The following is a 23,666-nucleotide window of genomic DNA, read 5'->3' as shown; positions in this document are numbered from 1 at the left end:
GATTATGAAATTTTATTTATAGTGATACTTGGAGTATTTATTGAGATAGTATTCATCATATTTACTCTGTGTGAAAAGCTGTGCATTTTTTAAAGCTCAAATTTATTGCTTTGACAAAAGAAAACTCAAAAATACAGTCATGTTAATATATTTTCCATATATATAAATGTATATAACAAAATGTAAGCGAAAATAATTTGTTACATATGGTATTTGGATACTATTTCAAATAATGTATATTTTGAAACTTGATTAAATAAATGTATTAATAGACAAATTATTTGTATTATTTAACTGCAGGATTGATTTTTGCTTATGCAAGATTGCATTGATAACATTGTTACAAAGTTGAAATATAGCAGAACATAGCAAATATTTACATTTATTCAAGAAGTTGTTCAGCTATAGAAAAAAAAATGTCAAAAATCTCCTGTTCAAATTCTAATGTACATTTTAGTTTTGAAATATGGGGAATTTAGAGAAACTGATGTTCAAAGTGTTTTACATGTTTATTACTGAAAATTCAATGTCCCGGATCACGGTTTTTCTATTTAATGTATTTAATGAGATGTCATAAGTGGATCGCAGATTATGAGAAAAAATAAGATAAATTACACGGCATGTAACACCAATTTTATCAAGTATATCTGCAGTTTACTTAAAATCATCGTACCTTTAAACATTTAACCGGATAATTATGAACCCCTGTATTGAAAACCTGCTTTTTGTGATAGAGTAATGTTAACTTATTGGTGGTTATTTTGCGACAACCTCTAAAGCAGAACCTCAAATAATGATTGATGTTTTGTGTTAAAAATGCAAAGATATAAAAAAAAAATGCACAGTTTTGCACCTGTACAACAAATCAGCAGTATGATGATACAATGATGAGCAGTCAGTAGGAAAACCCCTCCTGCTCTTTCTAAAACTACTTTTGGTTGTTGAGATTTTGAAATCAAAATCATCTTTATTTCTGTACACGTAATGTTCCCCCAGTGTCTGATAACATGCCCATTTCTTTTGTAATTGATGCATGCTGCTAACATTTTATTACTAAACTCTTTAGTTGCCAAGTTATTTTCATACCTTCATGTTTTCATTCAGTTCTATTGTTAATGAAGTTTTTGTTGTATGGAGCCCCATAAATGAGACATGCAATGCACCTTTTATCACAATTATAAGATATTACAAATATTAAAATGAGATTTCATTATTTCAAATCAATATTTTGTTTTAACCTTTAGCCTCTAAATTTCTTAAAAGGACTGGTCCATCATTCAGTTTTGGCAGTACCATTTATAGTTCGAAGGGGTGTTCACTTAAAATTTACTTACTGAATAGCGAATAGTGCCGACCATGATCAGCCTGCATGGATGTGCAGGCTGATCTTGATCTGCATTGGTCGCAAAGGCAGAATCACTTGCCAGCAGCAGGCTAAAGGTTAATGAAATAAGATTTTGTTTTAATAAATTTAATTTTGATTTTGTTACCTCAAACTGATATTTCTTTATAACAAAATAGAATTTCAAAAAAAAAAAAATAATGAAATTAGATTTTAAATTAATGAAAACAAGATATTGTTGTTACAAAATTGATTATTATTTCTGGTTAAAGTGGAAAAAAGTTTGCAAGGAAATAAAAAAAAAAAATTCAGAATACAGTCATTGTATTTCTTTTTTGGAGCTCTGTAGTACTGTTTTAAGTTGATATGTCAAAAAGTCATGTTTTCATGTAAGCATTATGGGTATTACACAGAAGCATTGTAATTTAGTCTTTATATTTGACTATACCTATTATAAATTGGATTGGAATTAATCTTCTATGAAATACCAGTAATGCTTAAAAGTTTATCATTCATAGTACATTTTACCAAAATTTGAATAAATTCAGTTTCGGACTTTCTTCTTTTCTTTACATTTCATCTATCATGCTGTTAGTTTATTTTTTACGCTTTACTATATATATGAGCTATGTCTCCATTGTCCCATATAAACAAACAGTGTTCAGGTAGTGGGTGGGCTTCTTGGTAACTGAACTTACGGTCAGATTGCAAGGTTCTAGATAAATTACTTCTAAGCGCTAATTATCCTGATCTTAAAAACCCCACATTTCTGAACCATAGTCTTTAGAAACTTCTATCAACCCCTGTATTAAAATTAATTGAAATAAAATACATGGTAGATAGAAAGAGCTTAAAAAAGACTGAATATCTGATGTATTTAGATATAATTTTAAAAGGTAGTAAATTATCATGTATTTATCTATACATTTTGAGTGTCTGGAAAAGAAAACTGAGAACAATATGAATATTCTAAGGAAAAAAAAAGAGTTGCTATGTTGAAAAATAGAGGAAGAAAGCAATTAACATGGTAAATGATAGAATTTGCTTTTTAAAATGATTTACTCTCACTATGCTCAGTTCATAGAAAATTCAAGTTTTATGTATTTAAAAAAAGATATTTTTCCTAAATTCAGTCAACATTGAATAGATAATAGCATGTTATTCATATCAGTGGTTTGAAGTTTATGCATGGAAAACATCAAGCCAGAGATTAGCATTTCAAGCGCTAAATTATTTCAAATATTAATCTCAAATGTTAGTCTTCATTCTTCTCTTTTTTACTTTTTTTTTTTTTTTAAAGAAATTTTATGAACTTTTCAACACTTGATGATGAAAATAAAATGAAGATTTTCAATTTAATTTTTTAAACCGTATTTGAAATGTATTTTGTTTCATCATTTGTTTGGTGATTTGATCACAATATTTTCATTTGCAATGTTTTGTAATTTCCGAACTTTAATATTTTTTTTATCTGATGTATGTATTTACAGGTCAAGGTCACGAGATAGGTATAGATCCAGATCAAGGTCACGTGATCGTCGAAGATCAAGGTTATACCACTTTAAGCATAAACTTTCATTTTGCTGTATTTGTTGAAGTTGTACTTAATAGTGATATGTTTTTACCAGTATATTGTATGATTGTGATGTTAATGATACTGTGATTTAATACACCTCTCCTCTTAGTTTCTTTTCTAACAGATACTTTTTATGCCCATTTCGAAAAAAGAGTGGATATATTGTTTTGCTCATTGTCGATCGGTCTGTCATTTGGTTTCCAAAGGACAACAGTGCATAGTCTTACAATGGTCATAATTCATAGGATGATTGCCTTTGGTCCGTAGATGACCCTTATTGTTTTGGGGGTCAAATGTCAAGGATACATTGACCTTGACACTGGAATTGGTTTCCGATCAATAAGTAAAGAACAGTTTGACCTACTGTTGTCAAATGTCATAGGATGTTTACAATTGGTCAATAGATGACCCGTAGTATTTTGGGGGTCTGTACATTTGTATCTTAAAGTTCAAGGTCACAGTGACCTGTAGACTAAAAAGGGGTTTCTGCACAATAATTAAAGAACACTTCCATCAGCATTTGTCAATCTTCATAGGCCCATTGCCTGTGGCCAGTAGTTGACCTCAATTGTTTTTGGTTGTTAGATGGCCAAAGTTCAAGGTAAGCGTGACTGAGACTAAAGAGTTTTCTGCTCCAAAATTAAATAGCAAATTGGCTTACAGTCGTCAATCTTTGAACGGGTATTGCTATTGTTATGGGGTCAAGTACTTAGTAGGGCAAACTTCATAGGGTGGTTGCCTATAATCAGTAGATGGCTCCTGTTTTTACTTCTTTGGGCAAAGGTCAAGCTCACAGCATGCAGAATTACATATCCGCTTATACAGGCCATCATTGGGGTGTGGGGAGGGGGTGGCATATATGTTTTGCATACAGCTTCTGTTTGTTTCATGTTTTAACAGAATTACACGATAATGAGATCCCGTCAGCTTACTTTTGTTTGTATATTTAGGTCAAGGGACCGAAAGTCAAGATCACGAGATCGTAAGAGGTCAAGGTCACGATCAAGGACTAAAAAATCAAAGTAAGTATGAAGGCAGATAACATGATTATATTGGTTTTAAAACACATTGGAACCTTTTTCATTCTCTTAGAGTACCTTACTTATTTATTAATAAGTTGCTATGGAGATAGTTGTTTGAAAATTGTCAAAATGAGTGAAACATTTTGAAAACAGTAAAAAGATCAAAACAGTTTTAATGTAGTTTGTGAACTGCTTTCATTTGAATCATATTGCATTTGAAATGCCAGCCATATTGTTATGAAAAGTTGATCTCTTTTCATTTCAGGAGGTCAAGGAGATCCAGAACAAGGTCAAGGTAAAATGTCATCTTCAGTTCAATTTTGTCTCATTGAAGTTTTATTGAGTATGATTTATAAGAAAGATATATTCTTCCATTTCAATTTCCTAACTGAAGTTTGATCTTCCAAGACTTATTTTAGAAACAGGTACATAATGAAGACACAAACTTCCTGCACATGCTTTATTACCTTTCACATTGGTAAGGTCTTCAGAGAAAAATTGCTTTGATAATGCTCATTAATTCCAAATTATTGACAGCAGATTGTATCATTATAAACCTCCAATGCCTTAATAGGCTGGTAAGTGAAAGATTTCACTCTGTGCATATCTATGGTTAGTCTGGCATACCTAAAAAATATCCTTGTAAAATTGTGCTGAGGAGATGAAATTTTGTTGAAAATGGTATAAGGAACAAACAGATCATCTATGTAAGGGAAGGCCACACAAACTCAAGTTTTAGATGATGCTTATGAAATTGTGTAAAACTGTTTACCTATTCCCAGCAAAAGAATTGAATTTCAATATATGTTGAAACAAATGAATAATTGATTATTGTAACAGGCTGTATATAAATTACATATTGATTTACTAATGTATACATTTCATATTGACTGACAGACATTTACTAGGCTACAGTAATGGAGCAAATAAAATTGGTACAAAAATGTGAAAACCTTTCACTGATCGAGTTTTTCTAGATTAGTTGTTTTCACAGTAATTGTACTTTCAGATACAAAGTACATGCAGGCTAATTTATACAGTTGATACAGTTCTGAGACCTCTGTGTGTCTTTCACAAATAAACCAGTGGTTTTATTTTGAGATCCTGTGCTTATTGGTTGGTCCTCCATCAGCCTGTCTATATACTCCCTTTCAGTAGACAAATCTTTGAAACAGACTCACTGGTTTTCCAATAACTACATCTTTAATAATCACCATCATGAAAGGACAATATACACAGCATACTACTAGCTGCCTGGTTCTATCATTTCAGGTCAGGTTCACGTAAAAGAAGAAACTCTCGCAAATCTGGTTCCGTTGATAAAAGAAGTAAATCAGTCAGTCCCAAACGAGAAAATGGGGATGTAGATAGGTAATTATTTAATTTGATATGGATAAAATTTTCAGAACGATAAAATGGCAATATTTAATGGTTTACAGTGTGTAGTTTAGGAATAGCATCGAAGTATTGAAAATGCTTCATTATACAGGTAGCCTGCCTGGGTAGTTCATTAGGCAGAGCAAGAGACTAGATATCAAGAGGTTGCGAGTCTGAACTTCAGGAGAATAATATGTTCTTCATGATGGATTTTATAGTTGATGTATCTGAAATCATTCGTCCTCCACCTCTGATCCATGAGGGGAAGTTGTGTTACTTGTGGAAAACAGGTTAGTACTGGTACAGAATATAGGGATATTGGTTAGGTTATCTGAGCACTGACTTCCATTACATAACTGAAATACTGTTGAAAAATGGTGATGAAACGAAATCAAAATGAACAAACAAACATTTTGCAAAAACATGTACGATAACTATACAAGAAAAATTCATGTGTTGCAGGGACAAATCAAAGAGCAAAAGTCGTGACAGATCAACTGAAAGGTAAGCCTTCAACTATAGACAGTTTTTATAGTAGACTTTTAGGGGAACCACTGATTGAAGACACAATCTGTTTGTATAATTCACTACTATGGCAGCATGATAAATGGTATTAATAATAGATTGTAGTTGCTGGTATAGAATGGAATTTTCTGCTCGAGGATTGAGGGTATCTGTTAAGGCAGAGCCTTATTACCAGCCAGAAAGTTACCTGAGAGCTGGATAACTTAATTTTAAAGCACCATCTTGAAGTACTTTAGGAATGCATGAAATTCTTCATAAACGTAAAATGTCATATATAAATTAGGAAATAATATAATATAGCAGAACCATGTTTTCACAATATGATGCTTGCGGAATAATTTCACGATGGTGTAACCAGAGTGAAATACTCATGCATGGTATAACTGATTCATATTCTTTCATCATCATGTAAAGTATATGTAAAAGGAATGCATTATTTCATGGAGCATGCATGGTGCACAATATTGTTGGTGGACATGACATCATCACATTACTGTGTTTTAACAATTTTAAAATGCGGAGATAAACACGTCTTGTGGAATAACTTCTAATGTACACATCTAATGAGTTATTTTTCACACCTTATAACCAGTAAACCTATATAGTGTGTGTGAATTAAGTGTAACACCATTCTGTTATATCTTTTCCATTTTGAAATGTCTTTTATGTAGAATAGAAGATCAAATATAGTACAACCTTGTGATGCCTGTATTGCGTTAGATGATATGAGCCATGCCATGAGAAAACCAACATAGTGGGTATGCGACCAGCAAGGATCCAGACCAGCCTGCGCCTCCGCGCAGTCTGGTCAGGATCCATGCTGTTCGCTAACAGTTTCACCAATTCCAATAGGCTTTAAAAGCGAACAGCATGGAGCCTGACCAGACTGCGCAGGCTGGTCTGGATCCATGCTTGTCGCAAACCCATGGCACGGCTCATATGTTGATATGACATCACATGGAAATGTGCATATATTTTGTATATCAGAATGATAGAGTGAGGTTTAAGACAGGGAGTAAGGCACCTTGTTTCATATGTAAGAATATTGTCTCACCGAAAACTAGTGATGTTACAGTTTCTATATGGTTACTCAAGGAGCTTGTTTTCATACATACCTTCCCAGGATTGACAGAAAAATGCTGTTTTATGTCATTTCTGATTTAAATTGGACTTGCACGAAAACACTTACATGTAGTAACATAATTTGATATGTGTGGCAATTGATAGGAATTATATTCTGCACTTTTGGTTTCACCTCCTTACTTTGTTTGACAAATGTTAGGGGAAAACAAATACTTATGGGTGAATAAATGTTTGATTTTCAGTGAATTTGAAAAGCAGTGATATATTTGGGTAATTGTAAGTTTTAAAAAGATGTCTGTATTATTTCAGAAAAAAGTCTGAGTCAGAAGATACAGATGTAAAGAGGTAATTTTGATTTGAGATAACTATCACATTAATTAACTTAACAATTCTGTTTCTAAAGAATATGATCTGTAGTATGACCCCAGTTAGGTAATTATGTACGAAAACAGTCCAGAATTATTTAAATGATAAAAGTAAGAAGTTTAGGCATGTATATTTCAGGTGTCCTTGGCTTAGTGGTTAGAGCTTTGGCTTTATGACTGAAAGGTTACAGGTTAAACATGCAAATTTCATTCAAAAATGCGTTATTCAGATTCTCTTTGTGCAAAAAAAGAGTGCAATTTTCTTTGAGCATTTATTTTCAACTTACATAATACAGTAAAATTTCATTTGAGCCGTGCCATGAGAAAACCAACAAAGTGGCTTTGCGACCAGAATGGATCCAGACCAGCCTGCGCATCCGCGCAGTCTGGTCAGCATCCATGCTGTTCGCTAACAGTTTCTTCAATTCCAATAGGCTTTAAAAGCGAATAGCTTAGATCCTGACCAGACTGCGCGGATGCGCAGACTGGTCTGGATCCATGCTGGTCGCAAAGCCACTATGTTGGTTTTCTCATGGCATGGCTCATTTCTTTTCTCTAACAGAGAAAGGCGGTCCCCAAGTGAGGCCAGATCAGAGAAGGACAGGTATATACATCTCTCATGACATTCTACTGTTTTATCCTTGTAACCTTAAACAGGTTTTTCATGCATTTTGGTTTTGTCAAGCAAGATCTAGCAGTAAGCTACACATCATTCTAAAGGTCCCCAGGGATGATTTTTTAATCTTGGAGATATGTTCCCTTCAGTAATTTTAATTTATTTTTTGGAAATGTAAAATTCTGGTCTGTGAAAATATTTTTACTTTCTTGTGGAAATTTTATATATTTTTTTTTCTGCAAAATATTGCTATGATTCTTATTAAAATTTCCTGAAAGCCAAAAATTGAAATTTTAAAATTTCCATTGCCCTTGAAGTTATTTAGGATGATGTATTGCTTTAAAGATATTGAATTATATTTAAATAATTCACAAATAGATGGATTTCTTATAAGACCCACGTTTGTTGGAAACAGAATATAGTTTGATCAACTTACATTATTTTGAAGCTACTTGATCAAGGATTTGCTGGAACTGAAGAACTTTGGAATCTTCATATATTAAATTATCTTATGGGCAGGAATGACAAAAAGGCAGAGTGGAAAATTTGGTGTATATGTAAAACCCATGCAGAAGGGTGATTCTGTTTGTGCTGCATTTTTGAACCTGTGTAATTAATTTTGTATTATGTTGTGGAAATTAATAAAAAATGTATGCTTATTAAAGGTTACATCAAACATCACTTGACAAAAGCAATTTATAGGAGAATAATCTTGTGACTATAAATCTATTTTTATAGGCAGAACTCGGTCCCCAAGGATGACACAGATGATGTTGCAAAAGATAGGTAAAACTCTTTTTCTATGTGCATGTCTTATGCAGGTTCAGTCCAGTTTAAATTCTCTCATTTTTCAGTGATTGTGGCCGAATGGTTACGATTCCTGACTTAAGTCACTTTCCCCTCACCACTGGGTGAAGGTTAGTGGTTCTACTCAGGTAACCTGCCCATGCCTGAAGTAATGCAAGGGCACCTCGGGTCTTTCTCTACCATATAAAAGCTGGAAAATCACCACATAACCTATATATTGTGTGTAACATTAACCCCCCCCCCACACACACACACACCACCACCACCCAAAAAAACAAAAAAAAAAAACACAACTGCATCCTGGGTTATAGAAATAGCTGCAGAATTCATGAATGATCACCTTAGATGCAATACACATACAACTTTATTGATTACTTAGATGTGGCATTCTTACCTTTAAACCTCCATAGATGGGTGATCAAAGCCACTGACCTAAACCACTTACTTTTTAGTGCTGCTGGTTCGAACCTTGTTTAGGGATGAAAATGCTTATCGAAGGGAGCTACACAGTATATGCAGAACGTTGGTATTTCTACCCAGGTTTGCATCCATGTATGACTTAATGCCATCTGTAAACATTGAAGCTTGGAAGTTGGCACATGACCTAAACTGAGTCAGTGTTACTAAAATCCCAACTAACAAATACAGTTGTACACGGTGGCGATACCCTGGGTATGCAGGGGTGCAAAATGGCGGCGGAATCTCTCGATTCATGTAACATTTTTCATTATTACTGTCTAAGTACTTCACCAATTTTAACGAAATAAAGAAGAGTGCCCGCTCATAAGAATACTACACCCTCGGCTATAAAGCCTGGGCTCCTGAGTTTCGTAGTTTTTGTGAAAAGTGCAACGGCGCATTCTGATGGAAAAAATGCAACTGCTATGTAGGGGGGCATTTTTATGAAAATGACTAAACCAACTATCCCCGTGTGTTTCGAAAAACGGCTTGTAGGGCGGAACTGGGCTTGACATGTTCCAAAGCTGTTGTAGAACTTTAGCAAGTGAAATCGCCAGTTTTCGGCAATTCCGGGCGATTAAAAGGAAATGCTATGTGGGGGAGGTGTTTTCATTATGTTATGTGGGGGTGCTTTTGACATGTGGGGGTGACTCAAGTTAACTGGGTGCTAAAGACACGCAATAATACGGACAAATAAAGCCAGCGTCTTTGCATGTTTCTTCTCATACATCGTTGGCACTAGAAACTTGAAACTTGATCACGATACTTCTATGGCCTTTGGAGAGTGCATTTTCATACGACACCTAGATATAAAGCTATAGGTGTCATAAGGGGCCTGGATCTATTATATTAAATTTGGCCATAACTTGTTCTAAATTAGTACTTGACCAATTTGGTTAATAATCAAATAACAACCTTGTTGACAAGATGTTCAATTATATTCTTTAATATTTGACCTTTACCTATATTTGACTTTTCACCTTTACTTTTAAAATTCGGAACATAGTCATTTTGATGTCCATCTGATATTTGACATCTACTGTTTAAACGCTAAAAACAGTTAGTTTGCTGTAATGTTTTTATTACTTCACACATTTGACTCATATTCACAAATACCAATTCTTGTGATGTTTAAACGCTAAAAACAGTTAGTTTGCTGTAATGTTTTTATTACTTCAAACATTTGACTCATATTCACAAATACCAATTCTTGTGACAAGATGTTCACTTTGATGTATTTAAGTATGACAATGTCCTTCTTTGTGTTTAAAAATCGGAAATAATTAAAATCCCCATAACCTTTGTCAGGTTTTATAACCAATTTGGCTGTAATGTAAACTGAACAATCCATCCAACAAAAAACGGCATAGATACGCGATGGTATATTTTGACAAATTCTAGTGATTTATTGTAGTCCTTTAAACACATTATGGCAACGGACGAAAACACATATTACCTTTAGGCAGGTCAATAAAACTACATAATTACCAATAGTAAGTCATTTATTTTAATGTTACATACTCAATACTGTAATATTAAAAAGTTGTAATCACTTCACATTTCCAAATGAATGCAATTCTGTTTCAGTATTGCTATTATACCACAAAGATTGTCTTTATTTAATGAAGAAAACGCTTCACGATCTCATTTACCACCGGTGCAAATGTCATGTGAGAATAGTAAAATTTAATTTGAAATACAAATGCTGTTTCAGTAAGACTAACCCCGACGTGTATTACTAAAAACATATTATATCTCCGTTGCCGCTGTTGGTTTTTTTGCGAATTTTGCGACCGGGGTTTATATCAGTTGATTGGCTGCATCTCCACAACCAGGAACAGCGATGGTAACATTCATAAAAAGTCTTTTAAAGAAATTGGAAAAAAATTAAAGGTGGCATTAGAAATTGTATTGTACTGAAATATAGTCATGACAGCTGAAACTTAAAATATTCTATGGTTCTTAGTGGTAAAGCAGTTGTCTAAATAACGATTTTAAACATTTTCGATATCACTATCTTCCTCCTTATTTTAAAAAGAAACTGTACGTAAAACATAATATTATTAAATAGAACCTTTCAGTTCTTTTTTTTAATTGCAAGAACCTTGTTGGCCCGTATAAATTTACTGCTAGTACATAGGGGAAATAATTGGCCGTTCGAACAATATTTTGATGGGTCAAACTCGTTCACATACACAGGCTAAATATCAAATATACAACAATTCGGTTTGAAATATCATGCTACGATTTTGACTTTCACTATATGTTTCTACTAACACGTTCTTCTTCATTTTTTTTTCAAAGTTAAAACAGTTAATCAGAAAATTAGATAAGGAAATATTGCTGCCACGGCACTCGTAGCACCGAAAACAAAACAAAACAAAATATATCAAGAAATGAATCATTCATTAGCATTAATTTGATAAATAGGAAAATTGCCAAGTGTCTTACCGTGAAAAAGTTATCCTGAAGGTCATTGTAACATGTCTATATATCAATGTAAAGGTGATATGACAATGAGTAAAGTATGTGAGTTTCAAAGACGTCAATTAAGAAATGAATTATTTATATGATATGTTTACGTTTGGAGAAAGAGAGAGAGAGAGAGAGAGAGCAACAAAGATATTGTCCCCGATTTAACGGATACGGGGATAAAAACAGGGAATATTATCAAAATACAAGTACGAATCTGAACGGACAGAGTTGACAATCTGTTCCAGAGATATGTACCTAAATGTGTCCGTAGAAGGCATTTATATGTTTACTTCACATCCACCTTCAAAATGAAATATTCTTGAAAAGGTTTTTTCCATGAGATAATTTCTATCCATATTATATATACTTTTTATATCAAATGATCATATCACTGCGTGCCTCTAGCAGCCTAGCAGCCAGTTAAGTCACCCACACATGTCAAAAGCACCCCCACATAACATAATGAAAACACCTCCCCCACATAGCATTTCCTTTCAATCGCCCGGAATTGCCGAAAACTGGCGATTTCACTTGCTAAGTTCTACAACAGCTTTGGAACATGTCAAGCCCAGTTCCGCCCTACAAGCCGTTTTTCGAGACACACGGGGATAGTTGGTTTAGTCATTTTCATAAAAATGCCCCCCTACATAGCAGTTGCATTTTTTCCATCAGAATGCGCCGTTGCACTTTTCACAAAAACTACGAAACTCAGGAGTCCAAACTTTATAGCCGAGGGTGTAGTATTCTTATGAGCGGGCACTCGTCTTTATTTCGTTAAAATTGGTTAAGTATTAAGACAGTTATAATGAAAAATGTTACCTGAATCGAGAGATTCCGCCGCAATTTTGCACCCCTGCATACCCAGGGTATCGCCACCGTGTTTTAGCTGAAACTGGATTAATTTTATTCCATTGAAGGATCATTAATTTTGATTTAAGTTGTACAGATTAGAATTCATGATTATACCCCCACAAAACGAAGTTTGAGGGGGTATTTAGGAGTGAGCTTGGTGGTCGGTCGGTCCGTTGGTTTTTGTGGTTTCAGGATGATAACTCATGAAAGGCTTGACTGAATTTAATAATGTTTGGTACACAGGTGTAACATCAGAATATACAGGTCAAGTTCGAATTTGGGGTCAATAGGTCAAAGGTCAAGGTCACAGTGACCCTGAACAGTTAAACGGTTTCCGGATAATAACTTGAAAACGCTTGGGCCAATGATCATATATTTTGGTACACAGGTGTAACATCATGAAATACAGGTCAAGTTTGACTTTGGGGTCTGTAGGTCAAAGGTCAAGGTCACAGTGACTCAGAACAGTTAAATGGTTTCCGGATGATAACTTGAGAACACTTGGGTCTAGGATCATAATTTTTGGTACACAGATGTAACATCATGAAATACAGGTCAAGTTAGACTTTGAGGTCTGTAGGTCAAAGGTCAAGGTCACAGTGACTCGGAACAGTTAAACGGTTTCAAGATGATAACTTGAGAACGCTTGGGTCTAGGATCTTAAATTTTTGTACACAGGTGTAACATGATTAAATACAGGTCATGTTCGACTTTGAGGTTAGTAGGTCAAAGGTCAAGGTCACAATAACATGAAACAGTTAAACGGTTTCCAGATGATAACTTTAGAACGTTTGGGCCTAAGATCATGAAAATTGATAGTGAGGTTGGTTATGACCAGCAGATGACCCCTAATGATTTTGAGGTCAGCAGGTCACAGGTCAAGGTCACAGTGACCCGGAACACTTAAACGGTTTTCGGACAACAACTTCACAACGCTTGGGACTAGGATCACGAAATTTAATAGGGAGGTTGGTCATGAACAGCAGATGACCCATAATTATTTTGGGTTCCAAAGGTCAGAGGTCATTTAAACCTTTTCCGGACAATAACTTGAGAAAGCTTGGGCCGAGGATCATGAAACTTTATAGGGAGGTTGATCATGACCAGCAGATGACCTCTGTTGATTTTGAGGTCAGTAGGTCAAAGGTCAAGCAAGTTCAGCTTTGACATTGGCTTAGTTCTGTGACAAGGCCATATTGTGGGGGTATAATTCGTCACTCCTGTGACAACTCTAGTTATTTCTGTTTTAATTGTAACCTTGCATCATTTCACTTTGGTACACTTCATACAATTAAACAGAAATTAAATTTCAGAATGGAGAAACTTCTTTGTTTCAGGAGAAGTGAAAGTGATTGATGTGTTGAAAACTGACATAGAGGAAAAGTGAAACCAGAGGTATTTGATACATGTGTCAAACAGTGGTTGTTTTTGTTGATCCACACAAAAAAAACACAACTTAACTGTGAACTGATACGTGTTAATGCACCAGAACGCTGTTGAACCAGAGGTGTTGCACTTCAAATCACAGTTTTTCTTCATATACAGATGAAATTTACTGGAATAAATTCAGGAAGTCACAAAGAGAATTATGATGTATCTGTGATTATTAATTGCACATATTTGGTTAGAGAATGATATATTTATGTTACTTTGTGATAAAATCTTGACTTGTCATAGGAATTGAAGTTCAAAATATTTCATGGTAATATTAATTTCATTTCATTCATAGAATAGAGAAGTATAAGGATTTTTATAGAAAAATTAAAATTTCATGAAATTCTGAAGCATTTTCAGTCTGTTTGATATGTATGAATAATTGCTGATATCAGTTCTGTAGTTGTACAATGAGATTGTATATTTATAGTAAAAATAATGGAATGTATTTATGATCATAGATCAATTTATTGCTGTCCTGAGCACAAAGTGCTGATGGTGATCTTTTAGGGTCATTGTATGCCTGTCCATCTCTGGTCCTTTATTGGTTTGTTTACACTTTAGCATGCACATTTTTTGGGTTTTTTTTGTTGTTTTTTTCTCGAAGACCGACCCGCTTAGCTCAGTAGGTAGAGCGTTGGTCTACGGATCGCGGGGTCGCAAGTTCGATCCTTGGGCGGGGCGTATGTTCTCTGTGACTATTTGATAAACGACATTGTGTCTGAAATCATTAGTCCTCCACTTCTGATTAATGTGGGGAAGTTGACAGTTACTTACAGAGAACAGGTTTGTACTGGTACAGAATCCAGGAACACTGGTTAGGTTAACTGCCCGCCATTACATGACTGAAATACTGTTGAAAAACGGCATTAACCCCAAAACAAACAAATTTTTTTCAAAATTTAACACAATAGATATTTGTCAAGTTTGATTACCGGCTAAATTGAAACATTTGGTCAAGAGTAATGACCCTTGATTTATAAAAAATACATTATACCTGTAACAGGATGTTTTAGAATCGAGCATTGTCATTTCTTCGATAATCTTAATACTATTTATGCAGAGTGTTTATACCAATATGATTTTGGTTAATGTTCAATTACGGGCCAAATCGGTAAAGGCGAATGATTTTTTATGTGCCCTCCTCAACATCATGACAGACAGTTGGGTGAGCAGATTTAGGGAAGTCATTGTTAGTGTTACTATAGACAGTCTGTGAAATCATTAAATTTTATGAGCCTGAAATTTTATGGTTTTGTCCAACAGCTATTTCATGGAAATTATGAATATGTAAATTTAAGATTTTGAATTTAAGATAAATGGGGGATTTTAATTGTTTGTTAGGATTTAAATTCTCAGATTATTTCAACATTGAAATCCAGGAAAGTTTGAGTCTATGAATATTAGTGATATCACAGTTTAGCTTGCGTTCTATGCTAGTTTTTAGAGACGTCATCCCGAGGTTGAAAGCGTGATTATTGTAATACTGCTTTGCTGATACATCCATAGTAAGAATAGAATTGGAAAACCTAGAAATAAGTATGTATAGACACAAATGGAAACATGAAATTTTGGGCATATAGAACAGTAGGAATATGTACTCTTGTAAATATCAACATCAGGGCTGTTACAGTTATACAAAAATGTGGTTATAGGTTTTATAGAAAGTAATTTTGATACATAGCTTTTTAGCTCACCTGTCACAAAGTGACAAGGTGAGCTTTTGTGATCGCGCAGTGTCCGTCGTCCGTCCGTGCGTGCGTCCGTCCGTCCATCCGTAAACTTTTGCTTGTGACCACTCTAGAGGTCACATTTTTCATGGGATCTTTATGAAAATGGATCAGAATGTTCATCTTGATGATATCTAGGTCAAGTTCGAAACTGGGTCACGTGCCATCAAAAACTAGGTCAGTAGGTCTAAAAATAGAAAAACCTTGTGACCGCTCTAGAGGCCATATATTTCACAAGATCTTCATGAAAATTGGTCAGAATGTTCACCTTGATGATATCTAGGTCAAGTTTGAAAGTGGGTCACGTGCCTTCAAAAACTAGGTCAGTAGGTCTAAAAATAGAAAAACCTTGTGACCTCTCTAGAGGCCATATATTTCACAAGATCTTCATGAAAATTGGTCATGGGATCTGTATGAAAGCTGGTCTGAATGTTCATCTTGATGATATATAGATCAAGTTCGAAAGTGGGTCACGTGCCATCAAAAACTAGGTCAGTAGGTCAAATAATAGAAAAACCTTGTGACCTCTCTAAAGGCCATATTTTTCATGGGATCTGTATGAAAATTGGTCTGAATGTTCATGTTGATGATATCTAGTTCAGGTTTGAAACAGGGTCATGTGTGGTCAAAAACTAGGTCAGTAGGTCTAAAAATAGAAAAACCTTGTGACCTCTCTAGAGGCCATACTTGTGAATGGATCTCCATAAAAATTTGTCAGAATGTTCACCTTGATGATATCTAGGTCAGGTTTGAAACTGGGTCACGTGCCTTAAAAAACTAGGTCAGTAGGTCAAATAATAAAAAAACCTTGTGACCTCTCTTGAGGCCGTATTTTTCATGAGATCTTCATGAAAATTAGTGAGAATGTTCACCTTAATGATATCTAGGTCAGGTTCAAAACAGGGTCACATACCTTCGAAAACTAGGACAATAGGTCAAATAATAGAAAAACCTTGTGACCTCTCTAGAGACCATATTTTTCAATGGATCTTCATGAAAATTGGTCAGAATTTTTATCTTGATAATATCTAGGTCAAGTTCAAAACTGGGTCACATGAGCTCAAAAACTAGGTCAGTAGGTCAAATAATAGAAAAAACGACGTCATACTCAAAACTGGGTCATGTGGGAAGAGGTGAGCGATTCAGGACCATCATGGTCCTCTTGTTCGCTGTAGTATAATTAAGAAATAATATATCCCAAACAGTGATTTGTGGTTGAATAATTTCATTATATGGAGTACATATGCGAAGGACTGCATCCTAATGACAAACAATGATTTTATTCAAGAGCAAGTCACTGTTTGAGATATATTATCTCGTTTCTCACACATTATCTAAGATTATTGTTTACATCTTCAAAGATATTCACGAAATATTTTCCTCTTTCATGTGGTTTTCTTTTCCATGTGATGTTTGATGCCATGTCATCATAATTATGACACACAAACAGTACATGTGTTGCATAATAATACACATCGTCTTTGTTTAATAGGGAAATATATGAGCCGCGCCATGAGAAAACCAACATAGTGGGTTTGCGACCAGCATGGATCCAGACCAGCCTACGCCTCCGCGCAGTCTGGTCAGGATCCATGCTGTTCGCTAACAGTTTCTCTAATAGCAATAGGCTTTGAAAGCGAACAGCATGGATCCTGACCAGACTGCGCGGATGCGCAGGCTGGTCTGGATCCATGCTGGTCGCAAAGCCACTATGTTGGTTTTCTCACGGCACAGCTCAAATACAGGTTGTGTCAGAATTTTATGAACACTCCCAACACAGAAAATTGATATGTGAAATTTAAAACAAGGATTTACTGACATTCATTTCAAATTGGGATTGCAGTACAGGCTAATCAGGTATTCATATGGAATCATGGTGTTGACATAGATGTGACCTTACAGAAGGGGTGGTTAGAATGTTGGCATCTCAACCAAAAGGTCTAGGATTGGAGTCTTGCTGAGGTCACAACCAGACCTTCTTAGTACTGGTTTTTCTAGGAAGTTGATTCAAATAAATTTTAAGCTTTCATCACAAACTAAAATAAACTCATTTTTTAGCTAATTGCAGAATTTTTACTGGTGCCTGTAGTTACTATTTTGACCATTTTGTTGACCATTACAAAGACCTAGATATCACAGGTTTCTTGTCATCTATGAGACAGTTGCCATTTGAACACTGCAGTCTGTAGACTTATATTTTCATCGTATGTGTATAGAAAGTTTTACCTTTGCAAAATAAAAATTAAAGTCATACTATAAATGAGAGGCTGAATTGGTGTGTGAACATTTTACGATTGTGTCAAAGGATCTATGTTCTTAATTTATACTTTAAAAATAAATTTTGCATAGGTGATCAAGTTTGCCACGATAATTCCTAGTCTGTAAAGCTTTTAATATGTGCTAGCAGATATACAGACACATTGCAATGACTCGCTGAAATCACATGGAAGGTCTATGCTTGACAGTTTTACTGAAATATTATTACACTATATGTTATATCAGAACAATTTAGGTGATACACCACTATTGCAATTTGGGGTCTCATTTTGAGCTGATTTCACTTCATCTTTAAAGTTTTTTTGAAATTGTAGACATTTTTTATGTGTATTTGTTTTTGAAGACTCTATAGTTCTCACTCAGTTTTATTAACGTTTCAATAGTTCTCACTCAGTTTTATTAACGTTTCAAACTATAGTTCTCACTCAGTTTTATTAACGTTTCACTATAGTTCTCACTCTGTGTTGTATTTGTTTTTGTTTGTACTTAAGTAAATGTGTTACTTGTGAAATATATTCTATTAACACTGATAGGAGACCAGTTATATTTTAGGAGTCATTCTCTTTCACAAGGTCTGAAAAAGCACAGGAAAGTAATGCTAAATTACAAGTTAATAGTTGTAATTCAGTGTTGATGTTTTTTTCACTTGCTGATTTTCTTATAAAGTGCCCACATTTCAAACAGAGAGACTTTCATTGTAGATAAAAAAATTGAGTTCATAATGAAAATTTTATAACAGGAACACAGAGATTTTCTGTAACAAGGTTTTTAGTTGATTCCTCCTTAACCTTAAGCCTGCTGGCGGCAAGTGATTCTGCCTTTGCGACCAGTGCAGACCAAGATCAGCCTGCACATCTGTGCAGTCTGATCATGGTCTGCACTCTTCGCCATTCAGTCAGTATATTTTTGATAAGCACCCTTTTTTAACAGTTAATGGTACTGTCCAAAATTGAAAGATGGACAAGTTCATTATAGAAATTTAGCAGGGTAAAGGTTAAATTTGACAATATCATGAATATCATACATCATTCAAAAGAACTCCAGTGGTGGTATTGGGAATTCATAAAGTTTCAAAATGTCTTGATTACTAGTATTTCTGATTTTTTTGTCAAAAACAATTTTGATAGGGTATTTCCCATTGTAAATTTAGGCCTTTTGGGACCAAGAACGTTCTTTTTATACCTTCTTTAACACCACTTCTGTCTTTACAAATTTCAAAAAAAACTTCCTTTTTTCATAGTATGTGAGTAATTGTAAACCAGTAATTGTAAAACAGTAATTGTAAAATTGTAATTGGTTTTTTTTTTTTTTTGTTGATTTAAGCATTATTCATGTTAAAAAAAAACAACAACTAGAAATATATTAGCATTATACTTGTTAAACCATTTTGTGTTTAATTTTATCATTTGAAATTTTAATGTTTGTATAGTTTTAACATACGTTGATGTTTTAATGGCAGTTATGCAATTTTCGGGGATCAATATTGTGTTGTTGTATTTTTGCCACTCGTATATATATATATATAGTTTAGTGTATGTGCACGAGTAGACAGATTATATTTTGTAGTCGCATCTGTAGATTTAATCCTTTGACAATAGTCAAGGTCATTTGTAAAATATTTCATTCATAATGGAGCTCAAATTTTGTACTAGAAATGCAGCAGTTGTTTGGAAGTATATGTACCATCAAAACACATCTCTGTTTGGTTATGGAAAAAAGTAATAAAAAATATGTTAAATTATTAACATCTTCTACCCCATCAAATGAGTTTATGGGGCAATATTGGAAACACTTTGTTCTATCTTTTCCCATCACAAAACATTTAGAGTGATAACTTGGACTCCACACAAGGGAATTTACTGCAACTTGATACCATGATAGAAGGCAAGGAAAGAAAATGAGAGCACAAGAACGATAACTCTTTCTTAAATAATGATTAAGATAACCTCCCTATTTATGAGAAGCTAGGGTACAGTTGTCACAAATCATAATTTCTGAACCTGTTTTGCTGAAATTAGCAAATCTGATACATAAAGACATATTGAGTGTAAAATTAGTAAATTTAATGCTTTCCAGGTTCATCATGGGTTATTTTGCAATCAAACAATTTGTGATTGCCAGTGGTTCAGTCCTTCTTTCCATAACATGCATCCATGAATCAAAACTGTTCATATAGCATTATTGCTGTGGTATTGATGGAATACGACACATAGCTGTTATGCCCAGATTCGTATCAAGGAATTACTTCATTTTCAAGATGTTAGTGTGTGTTATCATCTTTTGACTCCAGTGTGCAAGTCATCTAGAATAGGCTTTCAGCCACTTTTAAATTTTCCATATTACTGATAAATTGTTTTTACGTTATCTCTGTGCCAGTGTATGTATGTCACAGTTTTGTGAATCTAATGATACTTAACACAAATATCAGTGGCTTAGAGGGGGAGTGAAGGAGCCCTTTAAATGGGTATATGAGTTACCTTAAGTAATTGCTCTAGTGTACATGTGTATGTTCTGTTCTTACATATGAAAAGAAGGACTTTATCAACATGAGTAGGACAACGTACTTACATGTGAATAAAATTGAACTGGCAGAAAAGAGTTCCTAACTGCTCAACAGTGTAAATTAGCACACACACACACACACAAAAAAGTCATGAAATCCTACCATTGTGAAGATATGTTTGTATTTTCTTTTTTTATTCATTTCTTTCATAGTAGTGTTTTTTATCTACATTTATTAAGATATTTTTCTTATGTTTGTGATTATAGTAGAAGAACTGTTTAAGGTTTTAATGGAATGAAGTGTGAGACCATAAATAAATGTGCTGGTATACATGTGCATTTAAAAAAAATACATCTCATTAAAATTACAATTTTCCTCTAAGGCTGAAAGCACAAGTGCAGTAGTCTTCGTAAGTTGTGTAGTTGGGGCATATTCCCATTTGACTTTGTTGTCTGTATCATATATTTTGGGGAAAAAATTAAATGTCTGCTGCATAGTTTTATCCTTATTTGCAAAATTTAGAAGCACCCAACATTGAAAGGGTCTATTACAGACAAGCACAACTGAGAATTACAGAACTATGAGAAAACAGTATTGAATAATACTTAATGTCATTTTGACAACAGATACACAAAATTTAAGTAACATTACACACATACTGAACTTTTTTTGTAAAGCTATTTGTAAATTTATAAATATGACTTTCAGTTAATCTAAAATAATTACACAATTTTCTTGGAAGATACATGTGATGTGTAAAGTTTTAAGTCTGAGAATTGTTTTGTCAGCACCATATAATATGTTGAAAAAAAAATTCCTAGGACTGCTGCACTGGGCTTATATGTTCAAACTACTGTATGACTACTTACATTTTGTGGAGTTCTAATATTCCCATTTCGGCAGGACGTTGGGTGGAGGTGCTTGAATTTCTTTTTTACATAACAGTACACAAAACTTGTATGTGACTTACAAAAATATCTTTTGATAGGTGTTTTTTTTATTGTTTCCTTGAGGACATGCAGTGGATATTATATTTTAATAACTTCATTATTGTTTGACATAATCAACAATTAATTATCATACAGAGAAGCAAAATAATTATGAGATGTTTTGATATGAAATAGATACATAATTAGGAAAATGCATGTGTAACAATGTCAAACATCAGTTCTGTTACTTTCCAATTAATGTTTTGGGGTGTACTTTCCAATTAATGTTTTGGGGTGTTTTCATACACACATCAGATCTATAGTAGTACACGCCCATTTTTTTTGTATGCGTCTTTGTTTAAATTATATTGACATGTTATTTCTAAGGTGCAAAATTGAAGTACATGTTACTACAAATAAATCCATTTCCTTACTGTATAGAAAGTTTGAAGTAATCAAGGATACATGCATTATAACATAAAGTCATGTTAAATTATTGATAAGATGTTGTTAATAATTTATTAATACTTATTATTCATATAAAAATAAAATCTTTTTGGCAATACTTCAAGGATAGTCAGTATCCTCCAGTCGCTTCCGTTATTCTTTTCAGCCTGACAAATGCGTCCTCATAAGCACAAATCTTTTTCAGAGCAAATATCTAGATTTTCTTAAGGTTGGCCATGAGCTCAAAATGTTTGCAAAGCAAATATAATTATGCATACAGTAAAACAAAGTACAGTTGTATTTATCCATTCTGCAAGACCTCTTGCATTATGTTATATAATGTTGATTTAAAGATATATATTTTGGATGATCAGATTGGACTGAACATTATGTTAGTGTTGTTAAATTGTGTAAATATAGATATGGGCGGAATTAAATATGAAATACCTTGTGATGTTGTTTTATTGTATTTGCTTCATGTTTTAAAGTGTAATTATGTCTCACCATATGAGGGGAAATATATTCATTTTGTGTTGTCCATCAGTCTGTTTGTCCAGACTACTTTGAAACTGCTGAAGGATTTCAACCAAACTTTGTGGGAAGGTGTAGTACCAAGGCTAATTTTGAAAAAGTATGGTCATTTCTTAGTTGACTAGAGTTGTATCCAGGTAAATCTCATTTTCAGAGAGGATCATACTATGGTGCAGGCCAAGGTGTTGCCTATACTAATTGAAAAAAGTATAGGGGACGCATTATTCCATAACATGGCTTATTCCATACTCCAGAATAAATTATCCAGAAATAATCTGTAAGGGCTCTTTAACTGTTAAACTTCATAAATGATTGCCAGTTGTCTGTTGATGACCTGTAATTATGTGGGGTCAAGGTCACAGTGTTCTTGACCGTGAATTTTCTTGCTCCATAATTGAATGACCATTGAGCCTACAGCTTACAAAATTTATAGGATGATTTCTTGGATCAGTATTTGACCCCTGTTGAAATAGGCCAAAGGTCAAGGTCTAAATGACGTTTTGAATGAAATATATTTTAGCTCAATGAAATAAGATATACCCCTACTCCTTTCAGACTCTTCGGGTTATTCCCAGTCACTAATATGCTAACAACTGTTGCTTTGAGGGTCAATAAGCCGGAAGTCACGGTCACATTGACCTTGAAACTGCAAATGTTTTCTGATCATTAGCTTAAGAATTCTTTTTCCTACGGCCAGTTATAGCTCGACTAGAGAATAGTTAGGGCTGTTGGACTCGCCCGTGCGTCCATATTGGCATCTTCGTCCCGATTTGGTCAAGTTTTTTATATGTAAGCTGGTATCTCGGTATCCATTAATTGGAATGGATTGAAACTTCGCACATTTTTCCACTTCGATGAGCGGATATGCATTCTACAGGTTCCATAACTCTGTTTTGCATTTTTACAAAATTGTGCTCCTTTTTCAGCTTTTACATTAATTCAATTAACAAGGCTGTTGAATAGTCGATCGTTGCTGTCCTCCGACAGCTCTTGTTTTGTAGGAATCAGTATATCAACGGTCAAGGTCACAGTGACCTTATTTCTGATAAGTACCGGTATCTGGAGCATTATTTGCCCTACAAATTTCATAGGATGACTGCCAATGGTTAATTGATGATTCTTTTTTGTTAAATTTATTTCATCAACAGTTAAGGTTACATTGACTAAATTGTTTCCAGATGGCCAGTTACATGGAGCACGCTAAGTCACTAGGACCTACAACTTAAGGTAATAGCATGTTTGTCTATGGTCAATAGAGTACTCCTTAATTTTATATGGTGATAAGGTCGTGGTAAAGGTGATAGTCAAAGTGACCA

General features: G+C 34.2%; 1 protein-coding gene across 2 annotated transcripts in view; it reads left to right on the top strand.

The window, feature by feature from the left end:
* Nucleotides 1–22,270, top strand: part of LOC123564578 (serine/arginine-rich splicing factor 3-like) — a 33,427-nt gene extending 11,157 nt beyond the window's left edge. The window contains exons 4-12 of one of the 2 annotated variants that reach the window (XM_045358255.2): nt 2,833–2,892; nt 3,869–3,940; nt 4,206–4,235; nt 5,213–5,311; nt 5,780–5,821; nt 7,235–7,270; nt 7,853–7,894; nt 8,645–8,692; nt 13,837–22,270. In XM_045358255.2, the coding sequence (XP_045214190.1) occupies nt 2,833–2,892; nt 3,869–3,940; nt 4,206–4,235; nt 5,213–5,311; nt 5,780–5,821; nt 7,235–7,270; nt 7,853–7,894; nt 8,645–8,692; nt 13,837–13,855 (448 nt within the window). In that variant the 3' untranslated portion in view covers nt 13,856–22,270. The remainder of the gene's footprint in view (nt 1–2,832; nt 2,893–3,868; nt 3,941–4,205; nt 4,236–5,212; nt 5,312–5,779; nt 5,822–7,234; nt 7,271–7,852; nt 7,895–8,644; nt 8,693–13,836) is intronic. The other variant, XM_045358256.2, reaches the window with a different exon arrangement.
* The last annotated feature ends 1,396 nt before the right edge of the window (nt 22,271–23,666 follow it).

This window comes from Mercenaria mercenaria, chromosome 2 (genome assembly GCF_021730395.1).
Source record: "Mercenaria mercenaria strain notata chromosome 2, MADL_Memer_1, whole genome shotgun sequence".
Lineage (NCBI taxonomy): Eukaryota > Metazoa > Mollusca > Bivalvia > Venerida > Veneridae > Mercenaria > Mercenaria mercenaria.
This window is presented reverse-complemented; position numbering and strand designations above follow the sequence as displayed.